The sequence below is a fragment of the Pavona decussata genome, unplaced genomic scaffold (assembly GCF_977016875.1).
Source record: "Pavona decussata unplaced genomic scaffold, jaPavDecu1.1 SCAFFOLD_317, whole genome shotgun sequence".
In the NCBI taxonomy this organism is placed as follows: domain Eukaryota; kingdom Metazoa; phylum Cnidaria; class Anthozoa; order Scleractinia; family Agariciidae; genus Pavona; species Pavona decussata.
In genome coordinates, this window is record NW_028145708.1 from 54583 (window position 1) to 74799 (window position 20217).

The window sequence follows — 20217 nt, forward strand, 5'->3', positions numbered from 1 at the left end:
AAAAGCCTTTATGGAGGATGTAAAGTCCAGTTTCTTTAGAACTGTCTTGATTAGTTTTACAAATTGAAATAATACAGGACCAAATAATCACTCGGGGGGGGGGGGGGGGGGGGGAGGGAGGGAGGGGGGAGGGAGGGAGTCATTTCTCGTTTGATTCTACTACATCTGGTGGTGATTGGCTAAAATTAATTGGGAGTCTAAACAAGCTAAGCCGGACAATGTACGGCTCGGTTTTAAAGCGAAACAAGAGAAAGACGCGACTAGCTTAATAGAGAGAAAGGGACGACTAAAAAGATCTTTTGCGGCATTACAAATTATAATGAACGGTGAAAGGAAAGTTCCTTGGAGATGCGTGACACTTGAAAATGTTTTCTGGTAGGATTGGTATAAAAACAAATATCAAAAAGTGTCCGAAATGGTTTTGAAAGAGACACAGACAATTTTGGTATATAACCCTTCTCCAGTGTGGAGAAAACCGTTGAAATACGTTACCGGACAGACGCTCGCATATGAATAGTAGCGCGCGCATGCATTAAAAGTTACAATTCAGATATAGCTTAAAATTGACGTTAAGTCCATCCAGCTGAACAGTTCCAAGTTGAATAATCAGCCTCATTTCATGTTGCTTGCGCTAAAGGTTTGTCCCATTGCATAACTGCATACCCCACACCCGGATATCTGAAATACTGTAACCCGTGGAGTTCAACTGTTTGGCCATAGGATACCCAGGAATTGCAGTTATGCAATGGCGCAAACAGCGTAAAATTAGGTTGATTTTCCAACTTGGAACTGTTCAGTCGGATGGAAGTAACGTCAATTTGAGCTATTTTTGAATTGTAACTTTTAATGCATGCACGCGTGTGTCCTGTAGCGTATTTCAACGGTTTTCGCCAACCTGAAGAAGGGTGACATACCCGAAACGCCCGCTTTGTTTCGTTCAAAACCATTTTTTTGATGTGGACGTAGATGAACACATTCAGAACATTTCTTCCTACAATCTTTCGTTCTTTGACAAACTTGTTCTCTGTCGCGGTCTGCAATTTTCCATTCCTGAACCTCGCATTTCTGCCATCGATATCCAGGCAACATTTGAGAAAGCTTTTTGGAAACTTGAACCCATGCTTTCCGAGGACAAAAAAGAGCTAGCCGCAGCGACCCTGCGTTCAATCGCTCTGAATTACATCAAGACAAAAGGCCCTAAACCACCGAAGCCTCTTGTACGATCAATCCAAAAGCTGAAGAAACGAGATGACATAGTGATTACTAAGCCAGATAAGGGCTCAGGCGTTGTCGTTATGGACAAGTTGGAGTACATTCGATTGTTGAGTGAGGCATCTATCAACGATCTGACAAAATTCCGACCCGTTAGCCAACAAAAGCCAACCACAAGAGGAAGACCACCTAAATATTATCATCCGCTTCTGGCAAAAGAAAAACATCTTGAATCAGTCGTGCGTAAAATTCTGCCGAAAGAGATGGCAGACTCTGTCTGTAAGAAGGGATCTCGCCTGGCCCACTTATATGGCCTTCCCAAAACGCACAAAACAACACTCGCAATGCGGCCGATCCTCTCAGCAACTGGAACGTACAACTATGCGCTCGCGAAATGGCTAGATGAAAAGCTGAAACCTTTGTCGACTAACGAGTATACAATCTCTGTTGTTTTCAATTTTGCCGAAGAAATCAAACATCTCAAACTCGACGGAAATGTTTTTCTTGTCTCCTATGATGTCACCGCTCTCTTCACAAATGTTCCTCTGGACGAAACCATCCATATTCTAGCCGATAAAGCCTTCAAAGATAATTGGTTCAACAAGACCTACAACATGAACATCAGCAAAGACGACCTGATCGAGCTGCTAAGTGTTGCCACAAAAAAACAACTATTTCAATTCAATGGAAACTTATACGAACAGGTCGATGGGGTCGCGATGGGATCACCATTAGGTCCACTTATGGCAAACGCGTTCATGTGTTCAGTTGAAGAGAAACTAGCAAGTGAGAACAAGCTTCCGAGCTTCTACAAGAGATACGTGGACGACACGCTGGCTCTGGTACGCGACCTCTCCGATGCCACCGATTTGCTTACATGTCTTAACGAAGCCCATCCCTCCATTCAATTTACGATGGAAGTAGCAACCAACGATCGATTACCATTCATTGGCTTGGAAATCATCAAAACCGACGGCAGCCTTGAAACCTGTGTTTACAGAAAGCAAACAAATAAAGGGCTCCTCCTACATTACCAAAGCCATGTTGACAGCCGGTATAAACGGTCACTTCTAAGAACAATGCTAGACCGCGCAAAACGCTTATCGTCTACACAAGACTTCCTTTGGCAGGAATGCAAGACCTTAAAAGGGATATTTTTGAAATTAAAATATCCCGAAAAACTCATCGACTCAGCTATCAATCGCCTCCAGCATCCTATAGACCCAGTTCAAACACCTTCTGACCGCCCTGTTCGGATTACGTTGCCATTTAAAGATCAGAAATCGGCGGACGTGGTTCGCAGGCAACTTGGCGACCTCGGAACTAAAATTAATCAAGAACTACAGCCGGTGTTCACGAGCAAAAAGATCGCTGATCATCTGAGAATCACAGAAGAAAAGCCTCCTCTGATCAATCAGCAAAGTGTAGTATACGAATTCACATGTGATTTGTGTGATACAAATTATATTGGGTACACTTGCCGCCACCTACATCAACGCGTTGAGGAGCATAAACATTCTGTGATCGGAAAACACCTCAGGGACGCGCATGGTTTAACACCTAACAACTTAATTAAGAACTTTAAGGTCATAAAGAAATGCCGTGACAAATTTGAATGTTTGGTCTACGAAATGCTGTGGATCAAGAACAAAAAACCGAAACTGAACACGCAAGCGGATTCCATTCGCGCGAAACTCTTTACCTGAATGCTTTTCATGCTAATTTATTTTCTCACTTTCAATACCTATAAATATGCGTTTCCGTTATTTCCATTTTTACTCATTTGACAATGACGATATGAAGTCGTCGAAACGTCATGTTATTTTATTATCGTTAATTTTCTTGTTGAAAACCATTTTTGACACTTTTTTTTTATTTTTATATCAATCCTATCCGATTATGAATTATAGATTAAGGTAACGATAGTGCATAACCCTTCATTGCAAGCAATGTCAGTTTTCAGTCCATTTTCTCGTAGTATAGTGTGTTTTTGGTTTGGGTGTATTCCAAAATTTAACCCTATCAAGACCAGGATTTCTTTCCTCTTTTGAGCCAGGGAACTCTTAACCTGTTAAAAGATATGACAATGACACCTTCCCCCAGTTGTTGAAAGAGCGGACAAGTCGGTCCACTGGACAAAATGTATTGGTTGGAGTACATTTTGTCCACTGCATAGCAAATTATCCACTGCATGGGTAGTCATTGAGATAAATAGGGGGAAGGGGAAGGAAGAGGGGAGGGCAGAAGACGAAAACAATCCCGAAAATAATCCAAACTTATTACCTTCAAATTCGGTGTGGTTTGTTAGCCAAGGGCGACAAGTACTCTTATTAGCTCGTAAATTAACAATGAAACCAACAGCAACAGCAACAAACTTTATTTACATGTCAATAAACTCTTAGGTTGCGTTCGATTGACCTTATTCCGGGTAAAAGAATAAGCGGAATAGCTGTTAAATTTACCTTTTTTTAAGAAATTTTGGAGACAAATTCTGCAAAATTTCGCTGACACATGGGAATTTAAGAGCCGTCTCCGTACTCCAGTAACTCCCCAAAACCTTTTGTGAGGGATATCTTGTCATCGTTGCATGTATTCCTGTTTCGGAATAAGGTCAATCAAACGCACCGTTACAGTTTTGCAAAAGCATAAAGCTAAACAAAGAAACAGATATATTAAATTAATAGATGGACAAAAAAAAAAAACAAGCTAAAACTAAATATCATTTAAAGGTCACAACGGACTGGATTAATAATGATCTAACGAGCTAGCTGAGAGTCCCAGCAATAAAGATGTATTTACATGACAATAAACTCTTACAGTTTTGCAAGAGGATAAAGCTAAACAAGAATGCACATTTATTGAAGTAATTAACGGACTAGACCTAGGTAAGTAATTTAAAACTGAGTCACAATGGACTGAATTCTTATTGATCTAAGGAAAAGTTCATTTAATATGACAAGGAGGGGGAATGAAGATATTGAGGGGGGCTCCGAAAATTTTTAGAGACCCGATGAGGGGTCTGAAAAAAATGTTGGGCTAGGAGGGGGGGGGGGGGGGGGCTCTGAAAATTTGCATACTTAAAAACCAACACATGACATCATCATAGAGATCGGATGGCTTTCAACTCAACAATTTAATGACCAGTGCAACTCAGCTATATCACTGAAAAACACTAGTGCGTTGGAGAACTGTACATGAAGTATGTGAAAGAAGGATGTCTGGAGAAAGGTGGAATGCTGTGCAACAGGTGCGGAAAGGCAGAGTGGGTTGGGCCAAAGTTTTCAGGAATTCCTGCACGTTACCCAGATCCTGGCGATGCAGGGCACTACCTTCCTTTCTCCAAGACACCAAGAACGATCAATGGGAAGACTAGAGCCATAGATTATCTTGCCCCTTGGGTAAATATCAGAAAATTGTTCAAGTAATATATCAAACACGAGAAACGGTGTTTTCATCACATGTCAAACACCGAGAACAGAGTTGAGAATACGACGCGTAGCGGAGTATTTTTGACAAACTTCGCGGTTTTTGATATTGTGATAAAACATTGTGACGAGTGTTTGATATAACTTCTCAAACAAACTGATTTTGAAAGGGAAATTAAGGATGCAAAATTGAGGAGTTTTTCATGAGATATCCAAACACGTCACGTTGCATGATTTCCTTTGTCTTTCTCTTTGTCTTTTGAATTATTAACGACTTTGAAGGATGGATCCATCTCATCAAGCAACTGTGAGGAACTGAGAAAATTTTCTGAAGAATTTTGTGTTGAAGAGAAGCATGTTGTTAGCTATGTTAAGCATTTGTAACAGCAAGTAACAGTTGCTACTATCAGAGAAAGAGAGAGAAGATTGAATCGAACCATTGAGGAGGGCAAGTAGTACCAGGACTATAACTGGTCTGATTTAACTGAATCTGGAAAGCTGAGCAAACTGAGAGTAAAAGAGCTGGACAAGTACCTCAATGACTGACATCAACTTCCAACTGCTGGCAAGAAACCAGACAAACTGAGGAGGATTGCCGCAGATTTCTATCTCAGATATAACAAGGAGGCCACCTCAAAAGACAAGCCAGCTGACCCTGAAAGTGATTCTGTTTGGGAATCTGACTCGGATGACGACAATGTCTTAGCTGTCATTGCTGATAGTGACACCGATGAAGACTCTAACAGTTGAGCCACTTGAGACCACGGAAACAGGGACATGCCAATTTTCCAGATCTGGCCGGAGGAATGGGTCATGGATGAGCCGCTACCATGAAACCTATGTGTGAACCATCGGAGTAGAGGTAGGCACTCTGCGGCAATAAATACTCGAGAACTTAACAGGGATCTGATCACAACTGGATCTCAAGTCTGTCATAGTGTAAACCATTGAAGACAATAACGGTAAATATATTTAATACAGTCTACCGATCCTTTTTCAAGGGAGCAAAATTTAAAAAATGGATTCCCCCAACCTTATCATATTAAATGAACTCTCCCTAAGAAGAAAGCTAGGGGAGATTGACGTCGTCGTCTCATTGTATATTTATTAAAAAAATGAGGTATTTATTAATTCTTTTTTTGCGTTTTGTACTACTTAACTAATTGATATCTGGAAATTGATACCGTAATTATGCTATAATACATTGCACCCCTCAGTAATGAGTATAAATTACGACAATAAGAAAGAAAGTAAATCTTAGTTGATCCTTGTTCTCGTTGGACCTACATACAGCGAAGAAGGCTACCGTTTCTATAATTATTCTTGTTCACTTTCAGTTATAATAGACTGTTGTCATAGATTCACTAATTTTATTTGCTAGTTATTCAACAATAAACTACACCGTACAGATGAATATTCTTAATTGTTTTAAATTTGTCAGGATATTCTGGCTTCCTGGATTTTTAAGAGTTTGCCACCAACACGAGATACATTTCATTTCTTTTTTCTGGAAAATGAAACTGACATACATTGCTCAGGGACGATGCCCAAGTTTCATGGACGTGCAAAGGACTGAGTCTAGTTGTTAAACCCAAAACAAATCTATTAGGGTAAAGCTGGACTCAAAATTGTTTAATCCAAACAACTCAGTGAGCTTCAATTTCAAACAAAAGAAAGATTTTCACATCTCCCCGAAACTGATATGCCTGAATACCTCCTCTCGGGTGGGGAAGGATACATTTTCACTGTTGGTGAACAAAAATATAAATTGAGAACCTCAGGTTAGTACGCACTGTTTAGAAACGTTCGGTTTGTTGCACAGTTGTTAAGCTAAAGCTTTTAACCGATAACATTTCTTTTCTTATTTTTGGCCCAATAATTTAATGGACCCTGAGCAGTAAGGACCCGAAAGTTATCTCCTAATGTTTTCTGTGTCTATAAATTTCCCCGCAGTTTGCGGGCTTGGTATTCGCAAAGTGACAACCACGCGGGAAACGAACATATTGCTGTCCCGGATGTCTACAAAACCCTCATGTAAAAACGCGCGGCTGCCGTTCGTTACGTTTTACTGGCGTAGCACGCGCAGGACTGTGAACCTTTACAAAGCCGTGATTCAGTTGGCTTTTAAAAATAACCGATGAAGGCCGAAGTTGTTTGACCAAAACGTCTTTGATACTTAATTAACGTTGTTTCTAACGTTAACAATAGTCAGTGCCAAACAAATTTTTAGTTCTGATCTAGGTAAAAGTCTTACGGTAAGTTTTCTCCTGAAGAAATGCCTTAAATATCTATGATAAGCCGAATTTAGATTCTTAGTTACCTAGACAACTGTTTCAGTTGCCTCTGCACTGGAAACGTTGCTAAGGAGTAGTGTGTCATGCAGTGGCACAGGTATAGCTTTGTGGCTTACATGACACCAAGAGGGAAGTCCTGATCTGCTGCCGGCTGGGATCTACAACGCAAAAGTGAAACCAGAGCTCTTTTGAACTCTGGCATTCTAAACGCGTACAATATTGGATTAACAAGTGAGTTTGCGTAAAATAAAAATAAAAAGGCATTAAATAAATGAAAATGCGTTGAAAGAGAAAGGGTAATAACAAACGAATTACCGATCAAGCGAAAATAATTGAAAACAACAAAGGGCAACCACACCATTAATGATACCACAGTCATGATGAATAATGTCTTGGTCAGCTTTTTCTCTCTGCTTGCTGCACCATGATGCTTAGGGCGGGCTCCACAACTAATTTTAACAGCAATGGAAACGTAGGAAACGAAGATAAAAAATAGGGAAATAGAAATGAAGGAATAGCGAGACACAAGCAAATAGTAAACCTGGCTCTTATCTCCCAGTTTCCAAATAACTTGGAATGCAATTGAATATAATCCAGCTGTAACCCAAATGAACGCAACAGCTCTTTTAAACACCCACTTTTTGATGAGGCGATGCTTGAATGGACGGAACGTGCTGTGCAACCGTTCCAAAGAAATAGCAGCGAGGTTTGTTATAGAGGTTGAGATGAACGCGTTGTGCAAGGCATTTGTCACTCTATCCCAGAGTTCAAAATGAGACAGGTTGTACTGCCAAAAGTTGCAACCAACTCCGGTGAGAAAGAAACTCCGCGCTTCCGCATATCCTCCAACGAACATATCTGTAACTGCCAGGTTGATCACCAGGTACATGGAGCGCTTACGGAGACCACGGTTTTTGATGAAAAAGATAATAGTAAGGATATTAAGCGTTACTATAGCAACAGACTCGGTCATTAATACTGTAAGCCAGGCAATGCACTCAGATGAAGAGGGCAACGGGAAACTTGTTTCGCCTTGTGTTCCGTTTTGTTGATTGGAAGAATTAACCATCTGTAGAAGGAATCGAAGGAAAGAAATTGTATGAGGACTTTAGAAGGATAAAGCACAAGTATTAGTTTAAATAAAATATATACGTTACCGCAAAAGTAGCAGTTTTTGGTCGTCGTTACCCGGCCGTTTAATACAAAAAGCCGCTGGCTCTCACTAAATTACTGTACCGCGATTCCCAACCTTATTATTACTTTTGATTGCTTTTAAGACATAAATTTGAAAAACATATTCGGCAGAAGGTTATGTCATTTGGCTGACCTTTGCTGGGTATGTGTAAAATTCAGTTTTTAGTTCCATCTTGTTCTAAAAAAAGTAACTTTTATCCTGCGAATATAACCGCGTGCAGTGTACGTTATTGCTCCCGGTTGCGATTTCGTACAAGCAAGTTGATCGTGTGAGAAATTGCTGTGGCTTATTTCTGCGTTTCACAAATAGATCAATTTATTCAGCAGTTTTAGTTTTTCACAGACTGAGCAGAAACTTTTTGAAACGGTAAACTGTTAACTTGTTATTCCTATAAAAGGAAGATTCAGGAGCTCGGTTTAGGTGAAATGACTAGTAACGTAACTAAATCTTCCACTGCTTTCATGTTAGTAATCTGTAACACGGAGTATTAAAGTGCGAACTACATAACGGCTCACTAACAATTGTAAAAAGACAAAAATATGAACGCTTTGATTTGTCGATCTAAAGGGGTGTATCAAAGAATACAGCTTTTGAAATAGATGATATCTAAGCTGGGTTTTTAGCTGCAGAAAATGCGTATAGGGCAAAACGCGACAACGTATTTCATCAGTATTTCATTCGGGTCGCGGGTATGAAATATGCGATATAAATGATGAATGCTAGCAAGGCCGCACACCTCTTTGACTCAATTCTGTACTCTCTGCTAAAGAGAAAACGGATGCGATGGGTCTTTTGGTTAGATTATGTTGTTTCGTTTTCTCCTCGTAAAGGTGGTTTTGTACTCTCACGTAAATTTACGTGCGTACCGACGTAAAATTATTTGTGCTTTTTAGGTACATAAACAAAATAAGAAGCGACATATGAACGGCATGTGTAGACTTAAAAAGTTGAACAACGCTCGACTTTCTACGTTTACGCACGCATGTACTTAATAGCAATTCTCCAGGAAAGTGAAGCAAAGTTGGAAATGAAAAATTTTAACCCTCCTTCATTTTTTGTGTGGAGGTAGGTTACCTGGATGAACAAAAACAGCCATATTTGGATTGGCAGGTGTGACGTTGCCATGATAACCGCACTGGATCACGTCGGCCTGAGGTCTATGTTTTGACCAAAAAATTCACTCCCAAGTAGTAAAAAAAAAACGAGTCTGGTTCTCGAGTGCATGTAAACCAATTTAAATGAAATTCATACAGATGGTAGAGCCACTCTCCCAGTTTATAAAATTTGCCGTTAAAGTACTTTGGGTTTTATAATCAAGAAGACAATGTTCGTATTACTATGTTGCCTGTCAGCCATTTTGACAAGCAGGAAAAACAAGCACAACCATATTCGTAATTTCTCCGAAAGTACTATTTCCCAAAAAACTAAAATAGCAGCAGAGCTTACATAGATAATGAAGTTTATAAATATCATAAAATCTATTTGGGGAAAATTATATTCTCGCCATGGGTGTTGAGGACATCCGAGGCAAGTTTGAAAAAAATTGCAAAATTGGAAATGTTGAGGGCTCCAGTATTTGCCTCAAACAGGCTTTAGATAGAGAATGTCAGCTTCAGAGGTTTTTTCATTCATCTTGACTGTTATCTACATTTGATTGATTAGGCTTTGGCCAACAAATTTGATAAAATATATATTGAAACAAAGCCTACCTTGCAACTTTTGGGAATTTCTTCATGATGTTTTTGTCGTATAGGATGGGTCTCTCCTCAGTTCGCTCGCTCCATTTTCTTGACCAAATCTTGCACAGACTCTAGCGAAAAGACAAATCTATCTTGCTAGCCTCCCTGAACATATACTTTTAGACCAAATATGATGATGCATTAACCCGAATAAAGAACGATCGAACAGCTTAAACACAGTCGTGAATCGAGTATCGAAATAATTCGTCAATACAATCCATCCAGGAAGTTAAATAGATGCATCAAAGTCACAGCTAAGCAAATGCATGTCTGCGACGATTCTGAATAAAGTCTTTGGCTAAATCAAGCCGTGCATTCCGTGGTGCATGGTTGAGAAGCGAAAAAATCGTTGTTTACGACCTGTTTACGACCAATCGTATGTAGACCGGAAATGCAAGGAGCAAAACTGCTGACCGGATGTACTTTAAAATGCGATATACGCGCTTTTTGTTTGGTTTGTTTTTGTAGGTTCAGATAAAGCGACATTGTCGCAATGGCATTGTCTCTTCTTTAGATATTTTTGGTACAATTTATCATTAACAGATGGATAAAGGACGACTTTTGATCCGCTTTTATGACTGTTTTACAGTGGTTAATAAAGACGACAAAATAAAAGCGCTTCACTGATCGTTTTAGGCATCCACAAAAGCCGCCCATGTTTCCTGGGTTTTTTTTTTTTTCTCTTAATTTATTGTTTATTGGTTGTAATAAGGATTGCTTGCATGTAAGATACGTCGCTGATCTGGGGCATTAGCGTACACATTAAAAGTTACGTAGTTGGAATTTTTGACCCACCACTTCTCCAGAATTAAATAAGTCTTCTCCAGGCCGATAAATTTTCACATTCGGTACCTAATACCGCCATAATTTTGACATTCTTTCTGTTTGTTTATTTTTTTGTTTGTTGTTGTTTGACTATAAAAAATTGCGATAAAACATTTCGTAAAAACATTATAAAAAGGTTTAAAAACACGACGTTTCGATGTACATTACATCATTATCAAGTGAAATTAAAAATGCAAGATTGCGGCTATAAATACAAAAATGGACAATAGATATTAATTAAAATAGTAGCATTGAAGAATGCTACCGGTTAAACAAAAAGTTTCGCACGTATAGAGTCCGTTTGAGTGTTCAAGCAAGGCTTAAGTTTCTTGATGTACAGCATTTCAAATACCAAACAATCAAATTTGCTCTGACACTTTCTCAAGATGTTAAAATGGCCCTGATTCAATAGGTGTTTGCTCCCGTGAGCTTCAAGAAAATGTTTGCCAATTGCCGAGTTCTTGGCTCAGCAACGCGTTGAAAAAGGTGTCTGGCTGTATAGCCGACATAATCTGCATCGCACAGATCACATGAGAAATAGTAAACAACGCATTGCTGATTCACAATCGACGGCTTAAGGGCTTAAGATCATGTTCTAATTTCCTACTAACAAAAACTGGCTGCAATATGGGGCCAATCTTATTACTTAGGTCGTTAAATTGCCTGCGAACCGCATTGGCAGCTACTTGATCCTTAAAAGGAAGGATAATTCTGATCTTACGACCGCCTTCAGGCTTCTCTTCCGCTGCCTGTTCCGATACATTACGAAGAAAATTACTAATGATGGAATCTATGAGAGCCCTAGGATAATCTAGGCGACTGAAAATTGAGCGCAATTTGTTACATTCTAAATTGAAAGCTTCTGTTGTGGAACATAGAGCGTACGCGCGATGTAACATTGTTTTCACTAAAGACATCTTGTATCGTTTGTCGGTATGGCTATGGTAATGCAAGAGTAAGCCACTGTTCGTTTGTTTCCTGTAAACTTGAGTTTCAAGTTTAGTCCCACACTTGATGATTTCAATGCCAATAAAAGGAATCCTACCACTGACAGGGAGTTCCATTGTAAATTTCATGCTGGGATGGAGACCATTCAGAGTATTGAGAAACTCAGAGGCAGCGTCACCACTAGGCATTTTAGCCAGGGTATCATCCACGTAACGTTTGTACAGGTCAGGCATCAGACCATCACGGGAGAGCTTCTCTTCCAGGTGACACATAAAAACATTAGCCATCAGAGGACCAAGAGCCCATGGCCACCCCATCAGTCTGTTCGTACAAAAGACCATTGAACTGGAAAAGCTGGTTGGTTGTAGCAATTTCCAGTAATTTGGCAAGCTGATCCTTCTGCAAGTTAAGGCCGTAGGTCTTGTTGAACCTTGTTGGTCTTGTTGTTGTTGGTTTTTTTTTTTTTTTTTTTGGCGGGGGAAGGGGTGACCGGAAGTAAATTTGGCCGTCGATCAAAAACACTGTAAGGGAAATTTGCATATCGTCGTGCGAAGGAAAATATCCTGGTCGGGAGAATGGAAAGTTGTTCTTTTTCAAATCCCAAAAGGGACGTTTATGAGTGCAGTGGAAACAATATAAAACTCAGTGAATGTCAAAGGGATATTTCCAAGCCTACGGACTTGGTATAAATCGTGATGAAATCAGCGACGAAATGGATCTTATTATTTGCCGTGCAGGTAAATAAATGTAACATTTCATGTGCGATTCTCTTGTCACGAATAGTTAATCATAACTGAATTTGTAATTGCATTTTCACAGTCTAAAAAGCAATCTTTTTTTTTTTTTTTTTTGGGGGGGGGGGGGGGTGCGGCTATTATGATCATGCGTTCAATTTTCACCCAAGCTTCAGTTCAGCTTCATTTCCTTTGTTTTTGTTTTCATTCGGTTTTTCTGTTTTGTTTTTTGTTTTGTTTTGTTTGTTTTTTGGTTTTGGCTTTCTTCACCATTGCCATTGTAAAACAACCCCATTACAAGAGGAAATCATTACTCTTACACCGGGTGTTACATCCCGTTACATTGTATTACATCCGGTCAGCAGTCGTGCTTGGACTTCCGGCCTATGCGTTCAGTTTATTCACCATTCTTGGCTTGTCGACTATCGCAATATCTGACTCGATTTAAGCCAAATACGTTACTTTGGATTGTCCAAAGACATGCATTTCCTCTGTACATTGATCTCAACACATTTACTTTACTTCGTGGTTGGATAATATTGATAAATTTAGGTGCTCGACGGCAGAAATCGCAAGTATTACGACCATGTTTCGGACCTTGTCAACTATTCTTTGTCAAGTGTATGCGGGCTACTTGTATCATCATCTTTGGTCTGAAACACGGCAAACTGGATATTCGATGGGAGCAACTGTTAGATTAGAGTCTGCGCTAGATTTGGTAAAAAAAAAAAAACGGAGCGTGCGAAGGAGAGACACTGGAGAGAACCACGCGACGAAAGCATCCTGAAGAAATTCCCAAAACCTTCAAGGTAGGTTTTGTATCAATTTATATTTCATCAAAATTGTGGGCCACAACCTTATTATATTTACTAAATGTAGGTCGCAGACAAGATGATAAAAGATACTTTTGAAGCTAACTTTTTCTCTCTAAAGCCTGTTTGCGCGAAATACTAGAGCCCTCAAAATTACCAGTTTTGCAATTTTTTGCAATTTGTCCCAGGTGTCTTCAGCACCCATGGCTAAACTACAGTTTTCCCCAAATTGATTTTATAAGATTTAGAAACATCAATATCTGTGTAATGTCTGCTGCTAATTTGGTTTATGTGGAAAGAGTACTTTCGGGGAAATTAGGAATATGGTTGTGCTTGTTTTTCCTGCTTGTCAAAATGGCTAACAGGGAACATAGTAAGACGAGCATTTTCTTCTTGTTTATAGAACCCAAATTATTTTAACGGCAAATTTTACAAACTGAGAGAGTGGTTCTACTATCTGTATGAATTTCATTTGAATTGGTTCACATGCACCCGAAAACCAGATTCGTTTACTTTTACTTTATGAGTGTGGAACTTTTGCTCAAAACATGGTCCTAAGTCCGACGTCATCTAGCGCGGTTACCATGGCAACGATTACATCTGCCGATCCAAATATGGTTGTTTTTGTTTATCCCCCAAGGTAACCTACCTCCACACAAGAATTGATGGGGGGGGGGGGGGTTTAAAATTTTTCATTTCCAACTTTGCTTCACTTTCCTGGAGAATTGCTCTTAAAGACAGCTAAATTTACGTCTGAACGCACGTTAAATTTACCTGACGGTGGAAATCCACCTCAAGAAGCGATGTATCAACGGTTTGCGTAAACGTAGAAAGTTGACCGTTGTTCAACTTTTAACGTTTACGCACGCGGCTCAACGCCATCGCTTCTTATTTTTTTCACGTACGTAAAGCCAGCTAAACTTACGTTTGCACGCACGTAAAATTTTTTCGCTATAGTGATATTCCACCTTAAGAGATCAAACCAGTAGAATTAAGTCCAACGCTAGTTCTGTCTTTAGTACTACCCGACAACACATCGAGGAAATTTTGTTTCACATAAACTGAATCTTTCTCTATTCTCGTACAAACGAGTCATTTGTCGTGACAACTTTTATCATGACTGAGCAGCATCTGTTTCTGATTCTTTTTGTTTTCACACCAAACGTTTCCTGGTTTACACCAGAAGGAAACTTGGTCTTTTGGGTGAACAAAATTTTCCGCATTTTTCGGGTGATTCAGCCCCAAACAAGTTTTAATTTTGGTAGTCGATTCAGACCATGTCGTTTCTGAGCTAGAGACCTTACAATAGCTGACCGCCTATACATCAATTAAAATGATCGCTGTTTTAGTAAAGCTAGACACAATGGAACAAAGATTAGCTACCTAGAACCGTGAAAATTCCTAATAATATTTTTTTTATGAAAGGAGGATTAAAAGGTCGAGAGAGCAGAAAACAAATCGTCATTTTAAAGAAGATTACGACATTTTTTTTAATTTGTAAGGCATGTTTCCATGTTACAAACTTAGTCGTCATTTACAAAATATTTGAAAAACCGTTAGGACTATATAACAACTAGGCGGAACATGAAGGATTAACAAATATTTTGAGGCCGTACGCGTGTATTAGGTTTTCATTTTATCCGTACTCAACTTGTTTTATTCGTGTTAAACTGTGCGAAATAAAATCCTGCTTTATGCTAAAATCTAGAGTTAAGGAATATTGACAGTAATAAACATTTGGAAATTCGTAAAACAAAATACTAATCCTTCCCGCTTAATCGTCATTAGGATTTTCATACATTTTGTTTTTACTGCAATCCGTGAACCAACACACCAGAACAGCGGATATAAATCCCATATAAACAACATGTTGTTAGTACTGTTTCGGAGTTTTCTCAAACATTTGCAGCCCAACAAAAATTAAAGACAAACGTAGTCATGCCAGAGTTAATTACACAGTAAAACAGCGTTGTTTATAGATTCTGTTGCCGTCGCGTGAGAACAACTTTAAGTGAACCGGTAACGGGTAAGACACAGAAGAATGGGCATCACTTGGTCTTTCGTAGCTACAATTTAGATTGGTTTCATTAAGAGAAATCTTACCTTAGGAAAAATAGGTCAGCAGCTGACATTACAAGGGCCAACTCCAGCTGAATATGTGCTGCGAGTTATGAGTTGGCCATATAAATATGTAACAACAATATAGCAGTTGTCGGAATATATTTAGTTTTACGAACCAATTGTCAATAACTTACGAGACAATATCTGGGATTAATCGTCTTTGAAAGATGCCGTTTGTCCCATACCGTTCTTTATTAATTTCTAAATGCAAAAATAATACAAGACTTAAATTAAATACCAAGTGTTTGCTTAATGGACTCTATTTAATAGACTTGTTGGCACGATACGAAATTGCCTTTGACGCATAGGTGGTCGTATATCGATGTACTCTGCTAAATCTCGCGGTAGTTTGCACTCAGATTAATCAGAATCTAAATGGGCTAAGCAAGAGAATATGTATGAAGTCCGGCTTCAGCGGCAAAAGTGAAGACAAACTCCAAACCGTTATTCATAAACATGCGCACCTGTTTAATTTGTTAACGCTAATTATCGCCTTTCTTTCGTCTACCGCTTTCAGTCAAACACGTACGTCATAAGGGTAATAACAGTTTGTTATTGATATAAACGGCGTATGTATGCCGAAAAACCCAGTAGTGAATGAATATTCTATGTATAGATATACGCAAGCTGATGAAAACGTTTTTATTTCATATGAACTTTCTTTTTATGAATTGACTATTTTAAAAAGATATTAATGCTTAGACAATTAAAAACTTCCTCAAAGTAAAGTTTTACCCTCTTTCGCGTAAACAATCGATATTGATATTATATAATGTTTCCTGATCTTATGTCTGTCAATTCACCTCATGATCTCTTATCATGATCGTTCATAATGTTGATGATAAAACAAAACCCCAAGTTATCCTGTTGCCTAAGAAAAGACAGAACAGCTTCGACCGAACGTCTCTACGTGACTTCCGCTTCAGATGTTTCAAGGAAATATTTACCTTTTGGGCCGAGTTGACATCCTTTTCTTAATATTTGCCATAATTAACCTCTGGTATTAATAGTCTAGTGTGTGGGTTCTAGCTGAAAAATGTCCATCACAACTGTAAATTTGTCTAAAAATATTTTTGTTTTGTCATAATCTGTTCTGAGATATATTTGTTCACAATAGCAGGCTTTCCTGTAGCTGGCATTTGTCAGAAAGGTTTCCACTCTTAACTTCCACGTCCAGTTACTTGCACTTTATGTTTTGAACTGAGCACTTTGTGAATTGAAGATTTCCTATAGTGATTACCACCAAACAATTAAACCTCCCACAAGAACACGTGGTACCAGGGGGGGGGGGGGGGGGGGTCAGCAGCGAGGCCTGGATCTGAGTTTAGATGATCGCCCCAGTTAAGAAATTTGGCCGAGCGAGACTAAGTACTGATATTTTGATAAACAAACATGGCGGCGATTTTATGTGAAAGCGCGTCTGTGCGGATTCGCAAACAATTTGGCTATTCGACGTTCAAACATCACAGGAAGGTTACGTTCGCTCTTTTACCTGAAGTTTGGTCATCAAGAGGGATCACGGATGCAAATTCTGCAGCGAAAAACGAAAATACTGTAACCAAAGACTAGCCTGTTCCAGGCTCCTAGAGAGACACGCAAAGGCCGAGAGTGCGAGGGGACGAAAACAAGGGGGGAGTGGGGGAGAGAAAAAGAGGGAAAGAAGAGGAGCCTGTAATCATTTTCTTAAACACCTCATGCCGCCTACTTTTTCCAAAATGTGTCAACATGTCAAAATGTCAAACTTTTCATTGTCGCAGGTTTCGATTACTCGCGCGAGTTCTCGAGTTTGCGCGGTTGTCCATACATTGCTTCGATGTCGCGGACACCGAAAGGTTCTCCGGGTTTGGGATTTCAACCCTCAAAATCCTGTAGATTTTGCCAAAAAAATTTGACGTGTCTTGGAACGAAAGTTCCCCGGGTGACCTTGTTCAACGCCGTTCGAAATAAGAAACTTATTAACGCGACGTTATCGAGCGACGAGACTCTAGTGTGGTGGCCGATGTTGTGTCTTCGCAAGCTTTTAAGAAACGACGAGCTTTCCAGCGTCAGCTGCCTCACTTGTGCGAGGACCCTGGCCAGAATTTATGGCAAGTCTAATGTTAAAATGGAGTTGCTTGACAGATCTGCACGACTCCCACTGTGTGTCCGTTGTTTTGATAAAAGCCTTTTTCCTTTTGTATAAGAGATTCTTCCCTTTTGATCAAAACGTGATGCGACCGCTCTGCTTAATGTTGTATATCTTGATCGTGAGGGGGAATTCTTATATATACTGAATGAAGGGTTTCTTACTGATCATTTTGAGCCGTTAGGATTAATTTAGTGATATGCGATTGTGTATGCTAGCTCTGTGGCATTTGTTAAAGTTTATCGGCTCGGATTAACTGCAAGATTTCAGGTAGCGCTAAATAAATTTTATGTGAAGACACAGGATCCGTGGATTTCTTTACTCGTAAATTCATGTTTATGCTATTGTATATCGCTGCGGGAAGATTGCAACTGCCGCAGGATGTTTGTTCATCACGGATATTAGTGTCTAACAGATCCTCGTCTTTCAAAGCTTATCATTGTTGTCTCTCGCTTTCGAGAGCTATTTGCTCCTTCCCGAGTACTTTAACTTGCGACAAATCTCGAAGATAATTCTCTAAAACTGCATCATCAAAACCACGCGCGTGTGACACACTCGCCATTTTGACTCTTTCAGATTTTTTCGCGATATCTTTCGTGTGATGTGTGAACTGTCAAAACCGACCAATCAGAGGGTATACCGGGAGCTGGTATACCAGCATGAGGTGTTTAAGAAAATGATTCCAGGCTCCTCTTCTTTCCCTCTTTTTCTCTCCCCCATTCCCCCCTCGTTTTCGTCCCCTCGCACTCTCCTTCGCGCGTCTCTCTAGGAGCCTGGAACAGGCTACCAACGACTAGCTCCTGTAGAAATTGACACTCGCGAGAGGTAGTAAGACTTCCTCCATTCCACTGTATCGTTACCTTCCGTATTTTTTCATTTAAGTACACTATAGAATTTCCTCCCTTTACAGCAACTACCCACTGGGAGTCAACAAACTGTGGAGGTTCTGGTGATCTAATTTTCTGTTTTTCTTAAGTTAAAATGTTACTATCATCCTGTCAACAACAGATTATTCCTTTCCAATCTCTTCTAAATGGTGAAACGTTGAGAGGTGATGTTAGCAGCACTTTGCTCTTCAACTTTGCCAAGTGAGCCACAAATATTGACTTTTGAATTCAGTATGTATGCTTGGTAATAAATATCATTTTAAAGACAGAGGTGAAGTTCTCTTTCATTATTTTAGATTTTGTCTGTCATACCTCTGGGGTGAGATCTGGAACATAAAAGAGGCAGGGTGCTGAACAGCAATACTCCAGCCAGTCATTACACTGTGCAAGTGCGTGAAAATGTGCAGTAATTGCATAATTTACAAAATGCTAAAATTTTACACTTGACTATGTTACACAATATGTACCAATTAAACAGTATTGCAATATGTTACAGTTCTGATGTATATTGTCATGTGCTGATGACATAATTATACTGCAGAGTAAAGTGGTCAGCTGGGTTAATCCTCGAGTTGCAAGAAACACTTCAGTAATCAAGGGGTGATAATTTAGATTGTCTTCTTCTAAATGGCTGTTGCATACATAAAGAAACCATGGTTGATTTGCCATCCCGGGATCTATTTGTTACTGTATCACCCTTGCAGTTGGGTTTTAGGGTGTATTCCCAGTAGCCCCATTTTGACATCCACCAATGGGGGAAAACCACCATACCGATACAGGTGGTCATGGACATCTGTATTAAAGGGTGACAGGTAAGAGAGTAATATTTACATGTACTTTCAAAGGTTTCTGAACATGCGTGTGGTTCCTACAGGATCTCAGTGCATCAGTACATTGTTCACCCGGTGCTACTGAACTCAACTTCCCAATTTTTTGCCAGGAGAATAAGGACCTGAATGTCTTTTCACGTAAGTTAATCTCCCCGTACAGACAAGAGACAAACACCCTTGCAACCGCTTATACAAACCTGGTAGCTCTATTCACAATAATATTGAGCAATCTTCTTCTGAGATCTTTATAAGCTATCCTTTCCAGTTGCAAAATTTTCTTATTTAAAAAATTTCTTAAAGACTCAAGCCGTTTTCCTTGTTCATTAAAATTAAACTTACAGGGATAACTGTCGTCACGCAACATTTAAACAGAGGGAGAATTCCATAAAATAAACATGCTGTTTCATTCGTAACGACGCTTTCAACAGTTAATACGCATAAAATGTAGGACAAATACTTTTAATAAGCTTACATTAAAGTTCCAAGCCGATATTGAGAAATAAGCTTACATTCTGGGCTTTCGCGATGAGAGTCGTGAAACACTGCGTGGCTTCTAGTTTCTTCAGAACTGAACAAGCATCGAAATTGAAATCCACTATTTTGTCGACGTACAATATCTTCCTGAGACGACGAAAACCATAATCGTTCGCTACATTAGAAATCATATTCTTCACCACACACACTCGCTGGTAAAATCTCAGCTCAGCTGAAAACATGTCGCTCGCAATTTCAATGCTGACGGCTCTACTAACCTAAAACAAAGCTGGCACCCGCTCATTTCAGCGGTCTGATTAATCGTTGTGTTCAAACCTCGTACAACGGCAAAAAAAAAACATGCTAACAGTAAATAAACAATAACTTAAGGTTACTCCAAACCTTCGAGGGGCTACTTTTTGCCGAATGTTTATTTTTCGATCAAATTAAAGTTAATTACTTAAACTTACATTTTCAAAAACAAATTATTTAAGATCTTAAAACATGCGCGAGAACATTGAGAAAAAGGTATTTTCGTAAAAAAGTTAATAAGTTTTCAAGGTGACATAATCTCTGTAAGGCGTGGACTCCCCAGC

At 39.4% G+C, this 20217-nt stretch overlaps 2 protein-coding genes across 2 annotated transcripts; one reads left to right on the forward strand and one right to left on the reverse strand.

Annotated features, from left to right (window-relative positions):
- The first annotated feature begins 1012 nt into the window (after positions 1-1012).
- LOC146454033 (uncharacterized) lies at positions 1013-3065 on the forward strand. The gene has a single exon (XM_085095920.1). It carries the CDS (start codon positions 1119-1121, stop codon positions 2916-2918), a length of 1800 nt encoding a protein of 599 aa, XP_084952046.1. The 5' UTR covers positions 1013-1118; the 3' UTR covers positions 2919-3065.
- A 3978-nt stretch (positions 3066-7043) lies between these two features.
- LOC146454034 (substance-K receptor-like) lies at positions 7044-8000 on the reverse strand. Its single transcript, XM_085095907.1, has one exon. The coding sequence runs from the start codon at positions 7998-8000 to the stop codon at positions 7044-7046; it is 957 nt and encodes a 318-aa protein (XP_084952033.1).
- Positions 8001-20217: the final 12217 nt, after the last annotated feature.